Source organism: Falco rusticolus, chromosome 2 (assembly GCF_015220075.1).
Source record: "Falco rusticolus isolate bFalRus1 chromosome 2, bFalRus1.pri, whole genome shotgun sequence".
NCBI lineage: Eukaryota > Metazoa > Chordata > Aves > Falconiformes > Falconidae > Falco > Falco rusticolus.
In genome coordinates, this window is record NC_051188.1 from 108,609,811 (window position 1) to 108,636,286 (window position 26,476).

The 26,476-nt window shown below is 36.0% G+C and overlaps 1 protein-coding gene across 9 annotated transcripts in view; it reads left to right on the forward strand.

The window, feature by feature from the left end:
* Window positions 1-26,476, forward strand: part of ROBO2 (roundabout guidance receptor 2) — a 475,917-nt gene that overhangs the window by 374,278 nt on the left and 75,163 nt on the right. For all 9 annotated transcript variants that reach the window (XM_037377879.1, XM_037377880.1, XM_037377883.1 and 6 more), the window contains exons 10-15: window positions 5,476-5,681; window positions 9,778-9,859; window positions 10,561-10,726; window positions 12,400-12,566; window positions 16,487-16,608; window positions 22,399-22,630. In XM_037377879.1, coding sequence (XP_037233776.1) covers window positions 5,476-5,681; window positions 9,778-9,859; window positions 10,561-10,726; window positions 12,400-12,566; window positions 16,487-16,608; window positions 22,399-22,630 — 975 coding nt within the window. The remainder of the gene's footprint in view (window positions 1-5,475; window positions 5,682-9,777; window positions 9,860-10,560; window positions 10,727-12,399; window positions 12,567-16,486; window positions 16,609-22,398; window positions 22,631-26,476) is intronic.

Below are 26,476 nucleotides of genomic sequence, written 5' to 3' on the forward strand. Positions count from 1 at the left end.
ATTGTGGCATTCCCGAGCATCATTATTCCTTATCTTAACTGACACACTAAATATCTCCTGACAGACTTTGATGAATTTTTGCCATTAAAACTGTTGTTATATGCAAAGGTCTACTTTTACTGTTCCCTTAGAGACCTGCCTGCACCATGAAAGTTTGAAAAGATGTCTAATTCTGAATAATCCAGTTTTTCACAAGAGCATATTCATCACAAGTGACAGGTAGAGAGGTTCAGGCTCATGTTATAGAGGTTTGAGCATTAATTTGATGCCTTTTCTTTGTTTTCCAAAAGCTGTCTATATTTTTATGACAAGGGGAGATAATTTCTACCTTATCCTTGCATCTTTACAAGCACATTGCTTTTCTGTAAAGTAGTTTCTGGAGACTAAAGGCTAACCTTCGCTCTGCAATATTTTTAAGTCCTTTCTCTCATGGTCTATGACAAAATGATGCATTTTCATTCAGTTCAAATTTAAATGTAGATTAAAAGGTCATTTAAAATTAATGGAAAGGCAGTATTTTTTAATATCTGTCCATAGTGCTGCCTGATTCAGTGCCATGACTGTGACTGGAATAAATAGCCCACACAAACATTGGCTAAGAGGACATTGAGCTGTTAATGGTTGCACCTGCTGATGCTGTACAGATTTACTGCAACAGGGGCTGAGTGGATCAAATCAGTTTCAAGGATAGCAGTGATGAGAATTTCTTCCTTTTGACAGACAAGGCCTGTGGTCCATCTTTAACTCTTTCTTGTGTGGGTAAAAAAAATAAAAAATCCTAGTCGACCTCTTTGGAATTTTTGTTAGTTTATTTAACAAGTCAAGTGTCCCTGCTAAAACCCAAACTCGTCTACAATTAATTCTGATTAAAGGTGGTGCGCATTCCATGTTGCTAGAGGTAGCGTTATCTGATGGCTCGGCTGCTCAAGGGATGCCAGGCCTGTGTTCTTCAAATGCTTTCCAGAACCCACTGTCAGCATGATCATTATGAAATAATACAAGGTTGCTTTATAGAAATAACATTACATCCTTAAGTCAAAGGGCAGGTGAGGTCAGAAGAAAAGTGCCAAAACAACATCGTGGAACTGAGATTATAAAAATAAATGTCTCATTAGATCACAGATATTTTTTTAATTGCTTTCAGTTAGGAAGTTAACCATAAATGTCTGAATAAGCTGTTTTGGTTGATGCTGAGCAGAAGTTACGGAAGCTAATGTTTTTTATCAGTAGGGGAATGTAATCTAATGGTTTTAAAAATATAATAAAAGATAAACACTGTGCATGCTAGCTATAGACTTAAGCATTAGTGTTCTAGTTTTTGGCTGGTGATTTCAGTTTTACTTCCTAGCCCAGAATTTTTCTGTTTGGTTAATGATTTAATAATAGTGGCGAGCCATCTTTTTCATTTTGAACACATTTTTGTTTGATCCAGAGTAATTTAGATCCAATTGAAGTTCCAATACAGAATGAAAACATATGTCATGTACAGAAAAACAAGTGCTTAATTATACCATATATAGCAGTGTTTCAGTTGTTACATTTTTGCACTTACAAGTCTTTACTGGAAATATTTTTAACTCAAGTGTTCACATGAGAAGAGATTACTAGCTGTGATGAAATGTGCTGAGTTGAGTGATAATTTTGCTGATTATGGACTGTGCTGAGAGCCTTCAGTATATTTGAAATTCAAATCTTGTATTTTCTTGAAAGGCTATCATATAATCCACTCTAATGCACATCTGGAAAAGCAAAATAATTTTTTAAATTGAGACAATCCTAGTGATCCTTTCAAACTCAAAAGTGAATATGCAGCTCACAGTCTTAAAATGACAGATAATGCAAATAAACCAAGTGCTTCCATCTAACTGTGTCTGTGCTCAAGATAAAAATAATAGTTTACAATTAGTAATTTGTTCCATAAATATATCCATCATGCACAGAATGTTATGGAGAAGATCTCAATTTCTCCTTATCTAGTCATTATTAATATTTATGAACAAAAATTTTGACCACTGCATGTTCAATGGTAGGATCAGTTTACTTTGCCCAGTTTATCCACCGGTTGCTGTTTAGGGTGAGTATTGGGATGGAGGAACAAGCTTAAACTCCTGCCATGGATTTTTCTGGCAACATAAGAATGAACTGGTTTAGGATATTAAATTAATTTAAAATACCGTGTTTCTGAGCTTTTGAATGAAAACAAAAGGCTGGACCTATAAGAATAATTTAGAAGAGATTATATTAAAAAAAAAAAAAAAAGACAAGAGAGATAACAAATTGGCAGCATACCTCAGCATCTCCCTCTCCACTGATTTGGAATAGGCACTTGAGGTATTTTTCCCAAACTCCTCTGTAGCTTTGTTGCTATAGGTTTATTGAATATTCTGGGGTATGTCTCTCTCAAATCCTCCTGAAAGAAGTTAGTATCACAGTTTACTCACCTGCAAATCTGGCCACCATGATTCTTATCCCTTACCAAATATGTATTACAAGTTTTATAGCCAGTGTGGCAGTTTCAAACAGGGGATGTTCAGAACAACGTCACAGCCTCCTGTGAAGCTTTCACAAAGAAGGCAGGGGAAGGATTGGTCTCTGCTTTTCCAGCTCTCAGAAGAGTACCCTGCCCTCTCGTACTAGTGTTCATCACAAGATTTTCGTGACTTCTGTCAGATTTTCCCCATTAATTCATCAGAAATCTTCTGGAACGTTGATTTTGGAAGTGCCAAAGTAAAGGCTTCATGTTATCTTTCTCTTATTTTAATTTCCTGTTGTAAGTTGACCAAATTCCACCCAAAATTTAAACACCGTTTCAGTTGATCTAAATTGCATTTGTAGTGAATAAACTGCTCATTAACAAAAGTAATTTGTTCTTTTCTGGTACTCAGCTCAAAATTTAAGCTGCATTTTATCACAAAAGGGATCTGATAATTTTTCAGTTACCAGAATATGTGAATGTATGGTCCCTGGTAAATAGTTTAAAACCCATTTTTTTTAAGTTAAATTAATTTTTAAATCAATTTATCTTTTACTATGCAAATATATTTTAGCCACACAAAATATTTCTGTGGAATGTTTCCTTCTAGGAGAAAAGAATGTAAAATTTAGATTAAAAAATAAAAAGTTGTAAGATAAAATAACAAAACCCCCAACCTTTTTATGGATATTTTTCATTATCTCTCTGTCCTCCAAGAATGCTTATGATATCTCTTTTTAAACTTCTAGCCGAATTTTGGATCCTTAGTAATGAGGAAACCCTGTAGTAGGTATACACGTTTTAGAGAAGATTTACAAGTCATAGTTGTGAAGACAATACAGTCGTTCACAGATCAGTGGAAACCCTAAGTGTTCATTTAACCTTTAGCCTCAGTGTCATGGAAACCTGTAGTGGTCTTTCACCCATAACACCCTTGAAAATGAAGATTCCTTCTGGCCAGGAGACTTTCAATTACACTATTGATCAGAGCTATTTAAAGGATTATGAGCCTCTCATTTGGGCTGTAAAAAAACTAATTACATGCCAAAGAACAATATCTGTAATGCAGTAGGTTTTGAAAATACCTACATTGCTACACATATGAAAGGCAATTAGATGCAGCAAATAACTGCAGTGGGTCAGCAACTTAAGTAATGATTTCTCCTTAATTTTTAGCTACCTAGAAAACTGAGATTTGCTGTTTTACATTGACTCCAAAGGAAAACTTGCACAGCTAAGTTTTCATTTGACTATACTTGTGCTGCAGGTATGCAGATAGTACGTATGAGCTGAGATCAATTTTTATTTCACCAAATGGCTGAACTGTGTAGTCACAAAGAACCTTAATAAGATAAAAAATTTCATAGCAAGGTGAAAATGCATTCGATTTTCTCTTTTCATGTAATATAGTGGTTTCTGTCCAATCTCTGAGTTCAGTGGGTGATATTTCAGAATTTCCAAAACAGCTTTCACATTCTGATGTTAATAAATAATCTGTATTTGCTTTCTATTTTCAGTTTCAATTTCAATAAATGTGATGAACTCACACTCCAAGGTGCTACTAATACTAACGAGTCTATCCTTTGTGTATCTTGTTAACAAGAGAAGGTCGTATATTTGCAACATTAAAATTTCAGAAACAATTATTTTATTATTTACACCTCCCTAGTATTTTTATTTATTAGATAGCATAATGAAAGCATGTTGGATCTGTTGAAGGGTCCAGAAGTTTGCATCTTAAACAGCTCAAATATAACAGAGACCATATTGCTTTGCAATAATTTATTTTCCCTGCATTGTTAGTCAGGTGTTGTGTATGGACTATAATGAAACAGATTCTCAGCTAGAATAAATGATTCAAATTCAATTGACATCAGTGGAGGCAGGCTAATTTACACTGGTTTAGGAGCTGATCCTGCCTGTTACACTATTTAATACCAGTCATGTAATTCTTCCATTGTTCAAAGATTTAAAACAGCGGCAGCGTGGCAGGTAAGCATATAAAAAAGAACTCTCAGTTCTGTTATACTGATTTTATGCAGGAGTCATAGCTGTGTTTATATGCAAGTATTTCACATTCACTTGTATAAATGCATTCTTTAGAAACAAAGAGTTATATTTTGCTGCTTAACAGATGGCTCACAGAATAGGTTCAACAGCAGAATTATTTATAAAAAGTTGGTATTTCAAGAAAAGCAAACATGAGCATTTTACCAAATCTTTAAGATATCCCGTTGGTCATGGAATGAGGTTTATATGCAGCCATGTACTTGCTCACTGGTTACTGGGTCCTTTAAGAAGTATTTCAAGCATGGAAATGTAAGTTATTAGGGGAGAATAATTAAGACAGATCATGGCTTTAAAAGATGGTGAAATTATTTGATAAGTATGCTGTTAAATAGCTTGATTGCATTTGAACTTTTCTCCACTGGAAGAAGTGGTACAGTTATTTAGATCACTCAGATTCTGAAAAAAAAACATTGTTAGATGCTTTTACTGATGAAAACTTTTAAGTTGAGCATGAATGGGGACTGTGGTTGGTACCCGCGCTAGAATAGCTACAGTGCTTCACTTTGAACTTTAAAAGATTTTCTCTTTTAGGCCCCAAATCAGGTAAGTAATTAAGCACATCTTGATTAAACGTGACATTAAACGTGCTTTCCTAAATAAGAAAAAATAAGAGATGTACCTCAATTCTATTCTGGATCAAGGTCTTAATTTCATCCTATCTTAATCATATGTGTCTGATGATCTTTGCTAAAAGAAGTTTCTATATCTAAGTGTTATATCACAGTGGTGAAATGAAATTCCTACAAAAATGCTTTTCAAATATACCAATTAATCGTTAACCTGTATCTATGGGTCTTCCAAAAATAACGTTTTTAGCCTTTTAAAGGCTAACTTAAACCAGACTTTTAAAATTGGTACTATGACAAAGAAAGGGTTAGCTGCAGCAGAGGATGGTGAGAAGTGTGGATGCCAATGTCTGTGTTGCTGTTTAGTCTTGACAGATAGGCCTCCACCCATCATCCTCCAGGGGCCCGTCAATCAGACTCTGGCAGTGGATGGGACAGCTTTGCTGAAGTGCAAGGCAACCGGTGACCCCCTTCCTGTCATCAGCTGGTTAAAAGAAGGATTCACCTTCCTGGGCAGAGACCCTCGAACATCCATACAGGATCAGGGGACACTTCAGATTAAAACTCTGCGGGTGAGTAGCAGTTAACAATACAAGTGCTACAAGTGGTACACGGCTAATCTTGGAGCTGTTGGTGTGCACCTCAGGCAGCTTTGCTGTCTTGATGTCTGTTGTCTTCAAAATTAACTTGTCTCTTTTACTGTGAAATTCTCACCAGGTCACCTCCTATTTCATTCTTTGAGAAGAGATTGTGCAGAGAAGGGGGAAGGGGGGGGGAATGGGTAGAGAAGAGCCAAATTAGCATCAGATATTTTTATTTGACTTTCCTAAAAAGAGAATTGATATTTAAACTCTTATGTATGTTGCAATAAAACATAAGTTGGGGATGGATAGACCTGTCAAAGGACAGGCCTTCCTTATCTCTTCAGTCAGTCTTACCATGAAGCCATTGGCCTGTTGTCTCTGTTAGAATTCAGAGCAGTTCATTTTCAACACCTGGTCGTAATTTTCCAAGGAGCTATTGTGCTAGCAATTGATTCTGGAGTTCAACAGGGTTTGGCTGTGTGCTTTCTTCATCAATGAGTCTTGGCCGTCTTAAGCTGTCTGATTTATTCCACTGTTACGCTTGCCATAGATGTTCCATCAGGCTGCAGGCAGAAGACAACTAATACTGTAACATACATGCAGTTATATGCAGAGGGATTGCTATTCAAAACGAAATGCCTCTCATAATATTTACATTTTGACATGTGAGATCTGAAAAGTACAATGAACTCTTATAATATTCCAAACAGCATAATGTCAGATTTTGTTGATAAACATTGCATCACCAATCTTTGTTTGGCCTTTTAATTTTTCCCTGTCAAAGATAAAAATGCATAATTTTTTGTGTGTATGTGGAGTGGACAAGCATGTATAAGGAAAAATAGTAAGGCAAATGTAATTATTTGTCAAGATCTTAAAGACTACTTCAGAAACCTTCTAATTTCATTAGCAGAATTTTCTGCACTGAGCTTTGCCTTCCAAAAGAAGTCAATAAACATAGCTACCGAGGACAATACATAAAGAGCAGCTTTGTTTCCTGATACCATCTCATCAGTGATCGTAGATGAATAGTTAACTTCCTTAGAACAAAATGGAATTTATTAAAAAATTTATGCTAGCTTTCCTTGAGTAAACAATTTATCCTTCCTCCCTGGGCTGAAGGCAGGTTTAGGCCATGAAGGTTAATGCATTTTTCCTGTAGAGCTGGATTAAAGAGTGCGCTTGAATAGTCAAGATTCCCCAGTAGTTTTAGAAAGCAGCAATTAAAGGTGGAAGCTTAGTGATTTCAAACAAACTTTCAGGCATTGATGATGGGCTTCTGTGGAGTGTCCATGAGGCAGAAGCTCCTGGGATACCTGTCTGCATGCAGCTATGCAAACAATGAAATTGGTTCTGAATCGTGTCAGCGCATTAATCTCGCTGTTAGAGGCACAAGGTCTGTAAACGGAAGAAAAAAAATTGCTTGCAAGGGGAGAAGAAAACAGTATTAGTAGTGAGTGTGGTTTTGAAAGACATGAAGCTTTTATTGATCCTTAAGTGGCTTATTCACTAGTAACCAATTTTCCTTAAAGGCTTAGAAAGACATTTTTTATAAACCCCTTGATTACAGTAATGTGCACTGTTTGACTCAAACTTAAGAATAAAAACCACAACCATAAAACCCAGATTTCTCCTGTACCTTGCAATTTTTATCAATCAAATAAGGATTTAAATCTGGAATGTTTAACTTTTCTCTCAAGTCTACCTGAGCAAAGACTAGCAACTGCCTAAGTAAAAAATGGCCGTGAAATATGTCCAAGTACACTTACAAACCAAAGTTCAAAGCAAAATAATATTTACCACCCACATGTCCTCATCCTTTTCTTCCCTTCACAAATAATAATCACTGTTACAATCGTTAAAGATCTCAAGATGCAGCGAAAGAGAAGCCATTACTCTTTAAACCTTTGAGACCACCCTCTTCTGCTCTGTAATTCTCTTTGTGTGTGTAAATCACATTATTCAGGAGTCTGCAGCAGTCACAGTGAACGGCAGGCCACAGTTATAAACATGAACCTAGAGATTTTTCTGAGGAGCCAATCTTCCCAGTTGCTCTGAGGAAGGCAACTGAAAACTCACATACATCACTTAGTACCCTTTCAGACAGGTCAACACTGACAGAAAACTGCCTTCTGCTCCATAGAATTGTACCCCACCAGATTTAGACACCTGCATTAACTAAGGAAGAAAACTGTTTCCTTTACTGAATAGCAAAGATTTTCCATTCACCTCCCCTATTGCTTTTTTCATACCACAAAAAATGTATAAATAATTGAATTATCAATACGCTATGTCTGTATCTAATCCCTCCACAGTCTGGAAGTTAGATAATTCACCATAACTTGCAAGAGGCAGCATATCTCCAGCTTGCTTTGTATGTTGAGTTTGCCTTCTGCAAGTTACTCTGTTGTGTATACCACATACTTCATTGAGTAAGCCATACACCATCTGTCACAGTAGTACGCAAATGAAGTTGAGAACCATAGCCTTGAGAAATATTCTCCATTATCACATAATGAAGAATTGTATATTTTATAAAAGCTCAGAAGAAGAAAAAATAAAACACTATTTCAGAATGCTATAAAGCTCTGTCCTCTGGAAAATCTGTCTCCTTTCAGGAGTCTTTCTCATTTCATTAGCAGTACCTTGATATTTTGAGTCTCTGAGCCACTGTCAGAGAGGTTTAATTATTGCTTGTGTTTCATGGAAAAAACCATCCCCTGAAATGCAAATTATGGTCATTCAGACAATTGAAGGGGTTTTAATCAGTTGCTTCCAGCCCCTAAGAATGGTACACTGCAGTCCCAGTGTATCGGAAGAAAATACCAACAAAATTCAAACATGACAAAGTTGAAAATCAATTAAATAATATATCAACAAGTAATCTAAAGAGCATCTCACTTATTTGCCTTCATGTTCTTCTTGAAGAGTGAGGTACAAGCACATATGCTATAGTGCCGATCTGCATTTAGCAGAAAACCCATTACAATTCCTTAAAGTCCAATAAAGCTTCTTGGATGCAGTTCTATTTCCATCAAGTCATCTGATGGTGAATATAATTCTTCTCCTCTATCACTCGAGTCAGCACTCTCCCTCTTCTCCTTCCATTTCCAGATTACCTTGCTTTATACATAGTGGTAGAAGGGCTCCTCAATATACTTTGTGCTTTGTAAAGTTACCCTCTGTAGTCCTCACTAGTTCCTGTCTCAGAAATCTGTACTTTAAATTTAAGGAAGGAATACCAAAACCCTTGGCAAATTTTCCAGTAGAACAGTTTATACAGCAGTGAGATTAATATTGACAATATAATTCAAAATGGTTTCCCCAAATAAATTTGAAATATATGAACTGACAAGTGAATCACAGTAGTTTTATACCAATGCGTAATTTTTTTTGCTACCAAAGTGCCTTGCAAGCCTGAAATAAAATCCCATGTGAAACAGAAGAAAGGTAAGCATGGTGTAGGATCCAATTTAATTTTGTCCTTTGCAAATTGCTTGGAGGAATTTATGTGTGGAGAGAACCACCGTTAAAGTCTCAGCAACAATATTTGTATGTGTAGTGGCCTGTAATGAAATTAATTCATCTGCCATAAGGGTCTAAGATGTAACAGCCTTCGTGGCACTAGGAACTGTATCTCTAGATCATCATGAGATAATGAATCGTGAGCTTTTATCCTCTGAGAAGTTAATGATTTCACCTGCATTTGTTGTAACCAATACAAAGATTGGCACTGTCTAAAACATCCATTCTGTAGCACTTATATGCTGTACTGGTACCAATAACAATATGAAAATTAGAATTAGAATAGTATTAGAAGCAGGTAATCTTATTATACTTCTCTAAAAGTAAGCCACCATTAAATGATTGATTGAAAACATCTGGTGCCCTCTAGTCTGGCATAAAATGTAGGCTAAGTCCTTTTTACCAAGAAACATTTAGAAAAATAAAATTAGGGTAAACTCAGTCAGTTGATTCTAAAAGGTTGTTAAAATGGCTCTTAACTGGTCTTTGGGTTTGGTTTTTTTTTGTTTTGTTTTTTTTGTGTTTTTTGGTTTTGTTTGTTTTTTTTTTTTATGTCTAGCTGTCTGATACTGGGACTTACACGTGCGTTGCTACAAGTTCCAGTGGGGAGACATCTTGGAGTGCTGTGCTAGAGGTGACAGGTAAGAAATGTCCAGGGACTCTGTTTCAGTTGGCACAAAATGAAAATGTAGACTATATTAGAGGAGTCTGAGTCAAATAATCTGTTCTAGGAATTCTGGGATTGAGATGGAGAAATTTTAGGTGGGAGGGTCCTTCACACACCTTGTATTTCATTGCTACTATCTTCAAATGCCCATTGATGTTGCAACAGTCTGTATTTGTCTCCAGTGACAGCGGTATGCCGTAACTCTGCTAAACAGGAATAGTAATAAACTGCAGATTCATCCAGTAACTGGTTTAGGCAAGAAAACTGTGATGCCTACACAGAGACCTATCAAAGCCCAGCGTGCTCTCTGAGTACTGCAGTTGATCTGGATATAGGAATTTTCTCAACCTTCTAGTAACTGAATTTTTAGTATTTTATGTACATTCCAGCAAAGCTGGGGTTTTCTGATGCTCTTTCTTTTCTTTTTTATTTTTTAAAATGTATTTCTATATAATCTTTTGAGTTTTTCAGTTTTTTTCTTTCAGTATGTACCTAAAGAATGACAGCTCTTCATCCCAAAATATGTGGTAATCCAATTTATTCTTTACAGATTAAGAACTTTGGTTATGCTGATTTTGCAGATTTTTGGCACTTTTATCCTTTTAATCTACTTTGCTCAAATTTATACAATCAAAAAATTACAAAAAGTAATTGTTTTGTATTTGCCTCTCGCAGAATCTGGTGGAGCAACAGTCAGTAAAAATTACGATATAAATGACCTTCCTGGGCCACCATCCAAACCTCAGGTCACTGATGTTACCAAGAACAGTGTCACCCTGTCCTGGCAACCAGGGACCCCTGGAAGCCTACCAGCTAGTGCATATATCATTGAGGCTTTTAGGTATGTGAATTATTCCAGTTCAATCTCCTTCTTTTCTAATTTTGCTTAAACCTTGGTACCAGCTGTTCTCCTGGTGTTGCAGTGTTCTTTTGGACTCTACATGTATCATTAGAAGTTCATTAAAAGACTCAGCTGCTGTGGCAGGCATTGCTTCTTATTTTTAATATTGATTTTTTTTTTTTTTTAATTTATCACTTTTTTCTAAGTGATTAATTAGAGAAGCATCTAACTATTTCTTCAGGTCAACAGGAATATAACAGGACAATGCAGTCATTATTTGTTACTTTTCCCTTAGCATTGGTGATCAGTGAGAGTCTCCTGTGGGAATGTTGCAGATTAAATCCTTTGGGCCAGTATTAGTTTGACTATCATAGTACAAATAATCTGAAAATAAATGGGTAATCCTGAAGCCTCTCTGCAGTTCATTTCCTGGTTTTTGTTAAAGCAGCACCTATTAAGAAGTCAAAGCACTTAGAATTTCTATTTTTTACTGGTTTAGATAGATTAGAACTTTTAACTGAAAAGGCTAGTGTTGATAATTTCAGATTTCACCTGCAACCTGAGGCTGAAGAGAAATCCAACTGCTACCTTTCGCACAGCAGCATTTAATACATGGTACAAAAGAACTCCTGGGCTCCAAATCAGCAAGGGCCATACCATTTCCGTGTATCAGTTTGGCTTAAAAATGAACAAATACTTAAATATCTTTCTTATCAAGATGCTCAACAAATGACAAATAATTTAATTAATCTTTTAATTAAAATTCGTGCAAGAATTTGTCAAAATCATATGCATGCAAATTTAAGAAGTTATAATGATAATGATTCATTCTGCTATGTTAATATGCAAAGAACATTACTGTATGTGCAGATTGTTGGTTTTGGTCTGAAACTTACGCTTTAGGCATTACATGAATTAAACAATTGAAACAACACGAAACTCATAGCTTTCCATTTTCTTTTTTCTTTTAATATTTTTAAAGATTTTTTAAATCAATGCTATACAACAAAGCACAATAAAATTTTCTCTTTAAACTTTTACGATAGTTCACCCTAGATAAGCTTTAATGGCGTACCATCAATATCTGTAACAAAAGCCAGGTATTTTCATTAAAAGCTGTTTTAACAATCACTCAATATCTCTTCATATGGTGGATTGTAATGTAATTATAATGATGTCCAGTGCAAAATTTAGTGACAGAAAAACTATTCGTATGCCTTCTGTCATTTACATGTTTTCAGAGGGATTTTTGGTAACTTTGAGTAGGAATTTAGTTCAAGGACAATACTTCCTTCCAATGACAATTTATTGACATAATTTACTTAGCAGTATAGAAAATTATTTTTTTAACAGGATTTTCTTTTCTGAGGTTTATGTTCAGGATTGGCCTATATATAATTCAATTTTACAGCTTCCCACACTTTCCTTTTGCAGGTACTTATTTTATATAGATAACAAAAGCTTACTTCTGTTGAAAGGAGAAATACTTTTGACAGCTGTGTTGGGTTTTTTATCCTGTCTTGATGAGTTAACTGAAACAAATATTTTTATTTTTACCTTGCTTTTACTACTTTTTCCTATACTTAGACTTGACGTAAGGTTACAAGAAGAGGGTTTTTAACTTCTTTTTCTCTTGCATTGGTCTATAATCTTTAATCTTCTTCTCACTGCAGTCAATCTGTGAGCAATAGCTGGCAAACGGTGGCTAACCATGTGAAGACCACTCTCTACACTGTGAGGGGACTGCGCCCCAATACAATCTACCTGTTTATGGTGAGAGCTATCAATTCACAAGGTCTGAGTGATCCCAGCCCTATGTCAGATCCTGTCCGAACACAAGGTAATAGTAATTATTAAAGCTTACATGCTTGAGCTAAAATAGAAAGAAGAAACTGAGAGTTGACCAGTAGGTCAGTCTGGCCATTTGGCTTTAACACTCTGACTGAAGGAATCATGAATTCAGCTTAACCTATAAAGATAAAAAATAGTCCAATGTTTGCTGTATTAGTCTGGAGCTTAGGAAAGATACGTTAGCTCTGTAGTCCTTTGTATGTTGTAGAACTTTAGGTTTGCAGTTCACTTACACTTGGTGCGCTCCTTGATGCCTGGGTTCTATTGTATGTAAATGTGAGTTACCCATTTCTGCATAATTTTCTTTTTAGAAAGATCCTAAAGATTTCTAAATTTAGAAATATTTAGAAAGTTTCTGAAAAGTGCTCTGAATACCATGCTCTCATCGGTATCTTTTCTGTGTCCTTACTTCTACTCCATTGTTATAATAGTGATATACTATAATGACAAGTGCTTATGACAGACAGACAGTGTTCAGCATTAGTTTTAATCAAAAGAATTGCACAAAATATCTGTAGTGTATTGATTAATCTGGTCCAACATTTAGACCGAAAATTAATGTAAATTAAGGCATCTGCATGCTAAGAATATTTTAAAGTTATTCTGAGAAAACTATGGGTCTTCTATTTATATACCTAGATTTCTGAATTCTTTTTATTAATGCAGTACATAAACCAAGAGGGAAGGCTGAAGTGAAATCCCTCATTTGCAGTGTGGTGATATAATTGATAACTGTGATCCTCCGTTGCTCTTGAATTCACTATTGGATTCTGTTGACATTACATCAAGCTCAAACCACATATAACTGCCACAAACAAATTTCTCTTCACAGCATGGATTTTTTTTGCCTTTGACAATCCATTGCTTGAATATTTCATTCAGGATTGTAGTTCTGTGTTAAACAGGTTGGAATACAGGAATTAATAATTTTTTTAAAAAAATAATATATTTTTCGAAGTAATAGTTCCTCTCACAGTTAATTTAGAATGAGATCCTCTGTCTATGGCAGTTATAAAAATGTGCATGGAGAGTGCATACTGTGTCAGCCTTTAACATGTGTCATTGGTTTGGGTCCTTTGCTGGTCCTAGATGGAAAGAGAGAAACAAGAGTAAGGTGATATTTCCTTATCACATAACCGTCACATCCAGCCTCTCTCTCTTCCCAATCTATTCCTGAATAAATGTGTCCCTAATAATGATCCCCTCAAAATCATAATCATTGCTGTAAAAGGAGAAACAGAGCTGCTTTTTGAAAAACTGGAGTGAGTTGGGCAGGGATTTCATGGCTTGACTATCCAGAGTATCACAAGTTTTCTTCTCTTTCTTACTCTCCCATTATTACAGGGTGACTCAAGCTGTTCGTTGCACCAGCCTGTTAGTCTGCATAACTTATGACCTAGTTAAAAAAAAACAACTTTGTTTGGCATTTGAGTGTCAAGTATAGACTTTGTATCTGACATACTGACAAGCAATTTGATTGCAGTAAAAACATGTCTTTTAATTAGCTGCAGCATGTGTTGCAGCTTCCATTTCCAGAAGCTGTTTAGCAGTCAAGCACACTGAGACATGTACAGGATTTATAGCTTCTTTGCAAGCCTGCAGTTTAATAGAATTAAATCATAAAATCAATTGAAAATTAACATAATGTCTTGATGTGATTTCTAATTATGCCTGAATTCAATTCAGGCTTACAGAAGCTGACACACAGTAGAAAGCCTATTCACAGTGGCCATGGAGGAAGGAAAAAGCGGCTAAACACTGGTATATAATACTAATTTGCAACAGGTGTCTGTGGTGGCTTTAATAGCCAAACATTTAATTTCCTGGTATTAAGTATAGCAAATACAAGTAGTAGGATTTTATGCATATTTTCACAAGTGGACTATAAGTAGACAACCAGGTACTTTCAAAAGATTTACCTTATGTGCCTTACATCAAATAAGGACAGAGAAATCTGTAATTACTTTAAGAAAGGAGTTGATTTCTTGTTTGGATTATTAACAGAACAAACCATATATTATAAAACACTTTAAAGAAACTGTATGTAATCCTATCCCTGGGATGTAAATTACTAGTGACTAACACTAAGTTCACTGGAAGCTTTAAAAGAGAGGTTAGAGAAAATATATAAGCAATTTAATTTTGAGACCACTTAATTGTGATCAGAATATAGCTTCTTGAGCCAGTTTTGCTTGAGTAGTGATTTTATCATTCCAGTACTTGACAATATCCTTATACATAGATCAGCTACTTTTCCACCATGTCTCCCAGTAATGTGAAAATGACATTACAAGACACTATACTGTGAGCATCGCATATGCATATGTTTCCAAGTGTACATACCAGGAAATACCATTCCACATGGACTTTGTGATACTCATTTCTTGCCATTTATTAGCCTATATTATTCCCTTACTTCTGGATATATGTCCCATTAAAACGATGACATGCAGTTCGTACAAACACACTATGAAGAAATGTCTTTTCTACTGAGTGAACACAGGTACTCTGTTGGTTGTATACCATAGGATAACTTGACTTAAAATGTCACCATTGGTAGCTGTAGGTATTGTGTACCAAGGTTCATAACTTTTTGTGGATAGCAGCATAAATTATCATCCTGTAAACCAGTCTGAGTTCCTTTTGTACAATTTCTTTTATTTTGTGTCTCTGTTTCTTGGTCACTTTGAATAGGCATAATTTTCTAGACAAGGTATTACACAATCCACATAGACAACTGACATAGTCAGGGCATCTGTAACTGTTGACCAATAATGGCTGGCGTTCTTAGATCTTTTTGAAGGATCCATTGAAGTGACCCAAACTTTACTGGCCCCTGGAAAGTAACTGCATTTCCAAGTTGGACGGAAGGGATGTGCTATAGTGATATATTAGCTAGGTGACAGCTGTAGTCCAGCATTCTCCTTTTGGCACAATGGAACAGAAGATTATCATTTCCAGGAACTACCATGAAAAAGACACATTGCACATCTCCTTCTCCTTTTTCTGACATCTGTTTTGTATTTGCAGTTCTTGTTTAGCAAAGGTAATAGAGCTTCATTCAGTTTCACACAATGGCATAACCCAAACGTGGTCCCTAAGGGCTGGTTACTAGATCCACATGGGCTGCTGGAGATGGAGTCATAGTTTTCCATAGATGCATATTAAATGATCAGATTCCTTCAGGTTTGACTGCAAGGAGTAATCTCCCAACACAATTTGAAGGAATCTTCAACATAATCTTGAAGAGAAAATGTTTATGGTAGAGTGGTCTGTTGGTCTTTTATTAGATCAGAATCAGTTTGGCTTCATAAATTAACTCTTTTTTTCATATTTGCACTAGACTTTAACACCTATATTTGTAAAGGTAAAATCTGCTTTTCAGAAGAAAATGCTATTTTTAGTGTTTTATTTCTTGTGTGCATGGTATGTGGGGAGGGGAAGCTTAGTGAAAGTTTGGAAACATATAATGACTTAATGTCATGGATGCTGTAAGAAAAAGAAAAAAAGAAAAAAAAGCAACCCACCTGTTCATTTTCTTCAATTACACTAACAATTTGGTTTCAGACATTTGGGCAACATTATTATTATCTGAGTATTTTTGAACTAGTGAATATTGCATATGTCTCATCACTTACCAGATCTGAGAAAACTTTGCTATCGAGTCTGACTACTCATTTTTACATTTTTATATTTCATTATTTCCTAAGCAGCTAAAGGTGAATGGTTTGTTTGCGTTACTTGATATGCTTTGGAGCTCATATTTAAACTTTAATATTGTATTCTTTTAGAAACAGTACTATAAAGGGTATTAAACAAGGTTGTTAAGCTATTCAGTAATTCTTATTGATGCCTTATATTACTCTTCTCATTAAAATAACGCTTTTATGTGTGTGCCCGGTCTGGCAGATATCAGCCCACCAGCACAAGGTGTGGATCACAGGCAAGTCCAGAAAGAACTGGGAGATGTCATTGTACGACTACATAACCCTGTTGTGCTGACACCCACGACAGTTCAAGTCACCTGGACAGTAAGGCTTCTGTTATTATGACTTTAACAGTACTTTATTTTTGCCTATTTATCACTGCAGTTTTTTACTACCCTGAAAAGCTCCGGCCTTGACCCCCATGTGAGTGCTCTGATAAACATTATACAGACATATAAATGTGGTAATGAAATGGTCTGGTTTATTTTCTTTTTCAAGTCAGGCAGGTTCAAAGTCTTCAGTGTTCAGCTCAGAGCAAGCTAGCTGTCTGACTAGAAAAATATCGTAAAAATGAATATGGTTAATACCATAATCTAAAGGATAATTTATCTATGGACTCATTATGGTGCGTGTAAAAAAAAAAAAATCAAAGTTAAATATCAACATGACATTTCTGTATGAAAAAAGAACTTCCCACTCCAAAGCGTAGGGACCTCTGACAGTACCCTATTATCTGGTGACTCTAAAATGCAAAAATAGCTTTCCTACAGGGCACTTGTAGTGAAGTCAGAAGCATGTGGTCCTGATGCCTGACCCACTCTGTAGCATCTGGTTTTCTAGCATAAGCCTTACCCACAATCAGTGGATATCCTTTCATTATAGAAGACCAGAATCTTTTTGGCAGTACTTAACAACATTTCTATTTCAGGGCTCAAACTACTGGGTGGAATTTCTGATATAGTGTTTGGCTTACAAAATGCTATGTTGCCCTTCCTGAGGCTTGAAGGAAAGGATTTGTAACAGTAGGAGGAGAGAGTTTAGAGCATCTGCCCCAGAGGAAGGAAAGCCATGGGTGGAAGAGTGAGAGAAACAGTACTGCATTGCATATCACTGAAAGAGTTGTATTATATAGGATGAATTCTGCTAAAGGGGTAGTCACAATATTCAGGGGGGGTTCTTCTACATGTAATATTGCTAAGAGGTTAATGTGTACAGGGGATTATACAACAGGAGATAAGTGTGGTGATAAATTGTGTATTATAAGGATTACTGTTGGGTTTGCACAACTCAGCCATATTTACGGGGGCTTATGCACCATCCTTGTTCTGACAGATTTCAATGGGTGGGGGGCAGATTAGAATAAATAGGGGAACCCATAAATTTCTCTTTCTTAGAAGATTATTTAGGAAATGTGTCATTGCATTTTGCCATAGATGACTGTCTTTCTAAAATTGCCGTCTGTTTCAGCTACGTAACTCTAGGAGAGGCTGACAAACTTTTGCAGCAAACCCTTTTGCCCAAGCAGATGGGTCAGTTAGTTTAGAAACTTCAGATGTTAGCAGCCAGTAATTATAAACCTGGATCACACCTGTGTGATGCTCCTTCAAGTCCTTTCTTGGGTGTGACAGCTCTCAGAAATACAGTTTCATAGGCTTGCCCTTGCTTTAGCATATACTGCAAAAGGAAGCCCCAGTATAAAGAGAATCAGTTTTATGCAATGTAATCCATGTCATTATATCGGAAGGAAATATATATATTTGTTTATGTTTCTGTGTTTATATATACCTATCTATGGGTGTGCGCATATCTTATCTATCTGAAGGAGTCTCTTGGTGCCCCTACAGAGCAGATAATGAGTGAACAGAGCATGGTAAGGTAAAGGTAAATTGTTAGGGATGCTATGCACATCAGTTTATTTGGAAGATCCCTCAAAGCAGTGACCCCATGCCACCTGACAAGTATACAGGCCTCTGTAGGGACATTACAGAATTGCCCGAGGGAAGAAAGACACACAAAAAAAGACTTTTGAAACAGCTAATTAGAAACTTTCCAGCAACCAGAACAAAACCAATTAATTAACCATAGTCTCTAGGAAAAAAGCCATTCTATCCAGAGAATAAAGTCCACACTATTAATATAAAATGGTTAGATAGTATAACTATCATACAAAAGGACAGAAGTGCCATGAGAGTTCTAAGACTCTGTTGACTTTCTGCAATTCAAAGAGTGAATGCCAATGAATGTCCTTGATTACCAAGTTTCTGGCATCCTAACTCCCAGCAAATTAACACCAGTCTGCCTTCTTTCTTAGATTGTTTTAGTTTCAAATTTGAGTTTAAAATTTCAGAAATAGTTCTCCACTACTGTGTGGTGATTTTAAAATACGTGTACAATCACACACATATTTTGTCTGTTTTAAAGGAAGGTCAGGCTTACGAAGTCAGTGTTAAAAAAAAAAGAAGAGGAATGTCAAAAGTTCAGTTTCCACTGTCACCTAAACCTACTCTTCTTTTGCACAGGTGTTAAAGTGTAGCTGTAATTATCTGGTCACATATAAGATCTCTTCTTCTTAGAGATTTCTTTTAATCTTCTGTATTCACTGTGTGCTGCCAGGTCTTATTATACCATTGAAAACTTGCATTGAATAAAAAATTATTAGTTTGTCTTGTGCTTGCTTATCTGTCATGGTCTCAGCCATAACATTTGGATGCTTCACAAATAATACTGAATTAAACATCACAATAATAAAAAATCTGTCATTACCCTAACTTTACAAACAAAAAGCTGAGTGCAGAGATTTTATTGCTGATGAGACTTATGGAATCAGATATACCCACTGTTATCAAATAGTTCATTTTAAACCCTGGGCCTGATTAATTTTTACTTTTATCAAAATATTTTGTATTGCAACATCATATGGTAAATTCCAAGCACTTTTTTAGCTGACCTGAACTATTTTTCAGCACTTCTAGCCTCACTGGGCATTAAACTGAGAGTTTCGTTAGTGGTCAAACATAAAAAGTTTCCCAGCATTATAAAGGAGCCCCATGGCACAAGCAGGAATAAAAATCAGTTCTTCAATATGGCAAAACAATTGTTGCTTTGAAATCCTGGCCACTTTCTAGGAGGATACCAGGTGGAAGGATAATTTATTTACCTCTGTCTTTTAATTTGACATTGATTTCAAGTACTTCACTGGAAGTTTCAATAGCCAAGTCCTTTAGACATTCTTTCACTGTATTGTCACCCTTTGTCTTGTTCCTGTATGATAGATAAATGCTAGTGCTGTTAGAATTTCCAGAGATTACTGTTAGTCTGTACTAGTGGGATCAGCAGAGTGTGCAAGGTATTCTGCCCAGATGGAGAATTGCAGTGGGTATTGATGTGGGAGTAGAGTATTGCTGATGATATTTTGGGCTAGAAAACTACATACTACAAAAGCATATTGCAAAATGTCTTTAGGGCGCAGATTAGCCTGAAAGAAGTTTATATTTGCAACATAAGCTGCATGATGAGTTTCTTGACGACTTTTTAACAACCTAATAGCCTAACTGAATGATCTAATAGCCATTGAACCTGTCTTATGTTCAACTGTGGTATATGCAGATTTGAACATGCAGGGAAAATGAGTTTCCTGCTCTGCAGAAATGGAGAGCTGTCATCAGTGTTGCAGATACCTCCCGCATGATGTATTCATCATAAGAGAGGGTGAGAAGGAGCATGCAGGACCAATTATGCTCACAGGTAGCCTTAAAACATTAGGTCAGTGCTGAGCACAACCTACCCAGTAATTGCTCTCTTCTGTCTTTTAAAGGAACATCTGCATATTCTGCCCTCTGTCTTTTGAGAGAGAAAGAGTATCTTTAGATCAACAACTGTTGCAGCTCTGTTGAGCGGGTGTCACTGCTGCTTGTGCAAAATCAAGAGTAGTTAAGTGTCACAGGAAGACTATGAATAATCTCTGATCCCAGTGTTCAGCACAGAGAGTTCCTGCGATCTCTGTAATAATGCTAAGTACTTTGTATGAGGAAGTGGCAACCATTTAAAAAAAAAAAAAAAAAAAAAAAAAAAAAAAAGAGAGAGAGGAGAATACCTAGAAATTATTACATTCTTTAATCAATTCACAGTGCATGTTTCTGCCTGTGTGTGAACGTGTACTAGACCTACGGAGCTGTTTGATACTTAGCACAGATGAATTCAGTTCTTTAGTGCCGAGCATATTTTTAGGGGCCTGCTGTTGGCATGACACGTAATTACCACATAACAAATGGAGGAAACAGTTTCCATACCGTTTTGTAGCAACACAGTGTTACTGTTCAGCGTAGTCAGTTCTGAATTTTGAGATGTTCTCCACTAGGCAGTAGTCAGGAGAGCTTAAAAGTTACAGCAAAGACAGAATGGAAAGTTCTACCAAAGTTATGACATCTTTCAGCATAGCTTCTAACTTGGAAGTTAGACAGGAATCAAACTCAGTGATTATTAAACATCATAGCCTTATATTGTAATTTAGGTTGGGAATCTGTATTACAAAGTGCACAAAAGCATTATTCTTGCTGAATTTTGTAGTAAACATGAGGTTCATAAAGTCTTTATGTCCGTTAAACATTTAGTTAATCAAAGTCAAACATGGATAAAAACAATTTACTCTGATTTACAGACTCCCTTCATCTGGAAACAGCTGCTTAATGTTCTTCTTAAAAACACAGCTTGATTCTTTCGGTATTAACAAGCTATTATTGTGAGTTATATCCCTCTTTCAGTGCATAAATTCACTTAAAGTGAATGTAGAGAAGTTTATAAAATGCAAGCTTAATGTTGTTGTAACATATGTTGCAAGGTTTTTAACAGTGACAGTTTTGATGAAAGACATTTCTGCTTTGCTCTCATAAATAAAGCTTTCTTCTTGCTTGCCCTGCTTTTAATGTCTAAGAATCTGTGTCCCCTCTGAATGCCTCAATAAACTGTAATAAGTTTATAGGAGAAGCGTAATAGACCCTGGTTTCTGTTTTCAACCTTAAATTCATTTATTTTTAAGAGAAATCAAACAAATGTATCTCTAATTCTGAAATATCTTTGAGCTAGCAAATTATCAAGAACAGATAAGAAGTTCTACTTGTTGAATCCTAGTTATAACACTGAGATTTACCAAACAGCTAGTTGAGTAATCTTGTTATTTGTGCTGCTCTTTCCTTGGCTCTTTATTTGATGGCTACGGAAGCAGCTGGGTTTGGTTTGGTTTTATCCATCAAATTGTTTTGATTGTTTTTCAGGCAAAATTTGTGCAAACATCATAATAGCTTGAATCATTGTTTTGTGCCTTTTTTCTCCCAAAGAGACAAAATGTATGCAAACTCTCCAAGATAAAACACATTTTAAGTTTTTCCTTCAAATAAAAATCCTATTTATAGCTATGATAAGTTAGAATCATTAAGCTTCTATGTATGGTCCAATCTTGAATTGTGCTTGCCTAGCAACATATAAACCAAAAACAACATTCCATCTCCATCTGATGGCCTGAGAGCATCATGACCCCAGGATGCAATGAGACCGCTTAGACTGTGAATGCAAGAAACAGCACATCTCCTTGGAAGTTGTTTCCTCTGCATCTGTCCTATGTTTATTTTACTTTTCTGAGCATCTTATGAAAAGATGAGCTGTGAGCCAAGTAATGGACTAACTGAAAGCATGTAGGGTATCTTCAAAGACTTCTGGAAAAAAAATTGTTTTTCTTTCCTTCTTGCATTTCAGCACATCAGTAGCCAAGACGTGCTTAATAAGTTTACATGCAGTAAGCATTATGCCAAAGTTCTCTTTTCATGATCTGTTGCAGGGTGGGGCCTTGTTTTATGATTTAAGGTGGTATTTGTCATGCTAAAAAAGTAAAATAGCCTGAAATGTTCTATAACAAGTAATGTGAGAAAAATGTTACCTGTAGACAGTTAATCAACCGTGACTTACAAGAAGGTAGTTTGATTTTTACATTCATTTTAAACAGCTGTTATTTTTCTCTTTTTCATGAGGACAAAAGTATTCCAGGGAAATGTTTTGTTTTCTTTTTATACAGTTTCATTACTTTAATATGTTTATTGACATGTTATTTACTGTCATTTCTAGGTTGACCGCCAATCCCAGTTTATTCAGGGCTACCGAGTAATGTATCGCCAAACATCTGGCCTACCTTCTCCAGCTGTGTGGCAGAATTTGGAAGTCAAAGTCCCAACTGAGCGCAGTGCTGTCCTTGTCAGCTTGAAAAAGGGGGTCACTTATGAAATTAAGGTTCGCCCTTATTTCAATGAATTCCAAGGAATGGACAGTGAATCAAAGTCTGCTCGTACCACAGAGGAAGGTTAGTGAAATGGTCAGAAAAGCAGCAGGCTTCCATACCAAGCACTGGAGGTGAAATCAAGAGTGACCATTTTGGTTATTATGTGTCTGTTCAGCTCTATTTCTTCTACATGATTTCTGTTTGGTAGATATAAGGTTGGCATTAGAATTCAATATCATATTCAGTTTTGTGCTGTAAGTATTCCATGAGAAAGCACTGGGCTAGTCCTATATTCTTCTGGCTGTTATGTTTTTCTAATGTACGGGTGGCTTTGGCTGTTCCAAAAAGTATGCACTCAGCGGTTCTTTTATAAGCAGTGATGCTGCAATAAAAGACTTCGGTCTGCGCTTTGAAAATAAAACCAATAAATGAAACCTTTTAAAGGTGAATGTTTGGTATTAAGCACATCTTTCTGAATGGGTACCGATGTAGATGAACGGTTTGGTTGGGAAATGGGGACTAGCGAAGAGCAGATATTTAAGTAGTGTGAAGGAATTCCAGTCTCAAGGGCATGCCGCTTTATTGCTTCTGTTAGCACACTGCTCATGAAACTGCCCTGTTTAGTCCTTGGCAGGATTCCTTAAGTAACTTTCAAGCCTCTGTGAAACTTGCACAGACAAACTAAAAAGTTCACACCACTGAAATGCACAAGCATTTTTATCTATAGCATGTAATGCAGTATATAGTTTTGCTAAAACATATGCATTCCAGGACTGCTTTTTTATTGAAAAGTAAAGGGAGTGAGGTGAGATGTAAGTAATTTTTAATCTTCTCTTAGAAATGTACAAGAAACGTGTCTTTCTACCTATCTAATGCAACCTTTGTCTGGAGAATCTCTCCTGTAAAAGTAGAAGGATGATCATAACAATAAGGGTTTATCTTTGTTTCATTGATTTCTTTCAAAGCAGGGGAGAGAAATACTGGTGAAGTTTCAAAATGCTCATATGATTTCCATGGGTATTGAGTGCACTCTTTCCTTCCTATTGAAGAGGCATCTTAATCATTTATCAGTGGTCTCCTGAGGTTTAATTTAGTGCTGATTGCCAAGTACTTATTAATTCTAGAACAGACTCACTTATTACTCACTTTTCTCTTTGATTTGTTATGACTATTGCCCAACAAGTAAGTAAGAAAACTTGCTTGCCGTTTGTACATTATAGATGAGGAAATGTGGTGTCCTGCAGCACTCAGAGGAGCATGTAGGAAGGCATTGTTCAAATCTGATTTAGAATTCGGGACTTTATGGTACCCATTTCTTTGTTCAGACTGTAAAGCTTAAATGAGTCAGTGAAAAATATCTTTGCAACAGTCTGAAAAAAAGCTTTAAAGAAAAAAAATTGAAAAAAATCTTTCTACAGGTGAAGTTGTATTTCTAGAGTTAAAACGTAGTATTTTATCCCCTCACTAGCAGATTTCCTTCTCCAATTTTTATTGATTTTTGTTGTTTATTTAGTTCATCTAACTATCTCTTGCTAAAGGTAAATTAAGTACCACTGAAAAAGAGAAGGTTTTGTACCTCCTGTCTATTTCTATAAAATACTTGAGGAATGACATTTTCTTTTATAAACCTCATCTCCCAGAAGAGCCTGTCAGGTAATTTCCTGCTTTAAAGGCCACTTTATTCATGTGGAATAACTTTCCATATAGTGAAGATTTAAAAAAACCCTTATTTTTCCTACAGATATGTATAACTCTCAGCCTAGGATCTGCTTTGTAGGTTAATATAACCTTCAGAGAGTCTGTTTACAAGTATTTCTCAAAAAACCATCAGCCTATAACATGTAGTAGTATCAGCAGGCAAACATCAGCCCCTGTAAATAATTCTTCCTACTGCTTGGCTGATAGTTAAGTACTTCCATGAGAAAATTAAGACACTCAGTAGATGCAGTTCTAGAAATATTCCCTTGAATTCCTCACGTTATCTTTGTACTTATATTGGTGTTCATATATTTCAAAAGTAACATCAACTAAACGTCTAATGACAGTGGTTTGCTTTTCACCCAGTGAGGAAAGATGGCAGTCTGTTTAAAGGTATCCCACTTGCCTTGTCACTCGTGATTCCAATTTGAAAATTATCTTTTTTAGACTTGACTTTTAGAAAATGTCAGCTATACTATTTCTAGAAGATAATTCAGAAGAGTGATATGCACGTTGAGAGTTTTTCGTGACTTCAAAACAAATAACCCTGATAAAGGCAAACTACAACCAAAAGTCAGTGGCAGCTTTCTGCTGGATCGAATTTTACATGCAATGTTACTGCTGAGGTCTACCTCCAAAAATCAATTTCGCTGCAGTTAGACTTTTCCTCTAGATCAGACATTTGTCACAGTTCAGTATCCATCCATCTCCTGCCTCTTTGGCCTTGTGAAGGTAACAAATGGAATTCTGTTTGGCTGTGTCTGGAAAAGATGAGCAGCGATTTGGGTTCTTTCATATCTGTAAGAAGCTGAGCATTGGAATAATTGACCTGTCAAGAAGCAGGCAAGGTGTTCTCCATAAGCCAGCAGCAAGGGAAATGAGAAAATGGTTTAAAAAATGTTATTTTTCAGTGTAGTCTATTTAATAACTGCAGCAGTGTCAGACTAGTGGCTTAATTTATATCATGGTGCCAGGTTACAGTGTGATTCTATCAGAAAGAGGAGGCAGAACTGTTATACACATGTGTGTGTATACACATACAAAAAGGAGCCAAATAAAATAGTTTATTTTATAATTTTCACTATTTCTTTCACACTTACTCGAAAGATAGATGATCTTTTTTTCAATTACATCCACTGTTTTAAATCTTTTGTGGAGTAATATTTGTTCCTTATATTGTTTGTCACCAAAAAATACGGGTCGGTAATGGAAGTCTCGTAAGTTTTTATCAGCCCTGATCTGTCAATTGCTTCTTGCCTTAGTGCAGCTCTTAAAATGATACTTTCAGCTGCGTTCATCAGCTGCAATTTTAATTTTACTTCAGACTTACCATATATCCTCTAAACCCCTGCCCCAACACACACTGGTAGAATATTAACTAGAATATTTATGCAGTTTAAATGCAAAGACAAATGAACACAGTATGCCTTTTATTAAAATATTAGAGAATGGTATTAATTTTATGTTTCTTTAGCGTTTACTCTCCTTTCTCTCTCTCTCTTTCCCTGTTTTCAGGTATGTGTATGTAAGAAATTGTATTTCTGAATGCTCTTTGTGTTTGAGGATGAAAGTAAATAAATTTTAGCAAGTTGTTCCATTCTACGTAAAACCAAAAATTAGTTATACAGTGTTAAGCTTTGCCATTTTATGATTATTATTTTCATGTAAAATATTTTTCTAATTATTATCACACACATACTTTTATTCATGGTTTTGTTGTTATTGAATAACTTGAAGACTCTTAAAATGCATTGGTTTTTTGTTGGTTTGTTGGTTTTGGGGTTTTTTTTTTTGCTGTGTGGCAAATTGTTTCGCTGCGATAAAATACACAATGTAGCTATTAACTTCCCCAATTTTATGCTTTGCACAATTGCAAGGAGTAGCCCAAGGCCACCTTTCCGTGCTTCACTTGAGCTGGCTAAGAGTCAAATTGTCCACAATACAGCTGCATTTCTCCCTGCCCGTGTGCTGTTTCTCTGCATCTTGCAAGGTCACAAGGACTCTACCAAGTACTGTTTGCTTTGCAGCTGAACTGAAAATGTAGTTGCAAACTGTGCAGCCTCACAGGACAGTAATACATGTGTCATTTTTCCTCTAAAATATTTTTTTCTGATGCAACCTTGTATAGTCCCTTGTTCCCACCTCTGATACCCTAGTTTTAAGTAGTTTTAAGTTGTGTGAATCCTGCAACAGGCCACTCCCACTCCTCAGGGTTATTGGGGTAAGGAT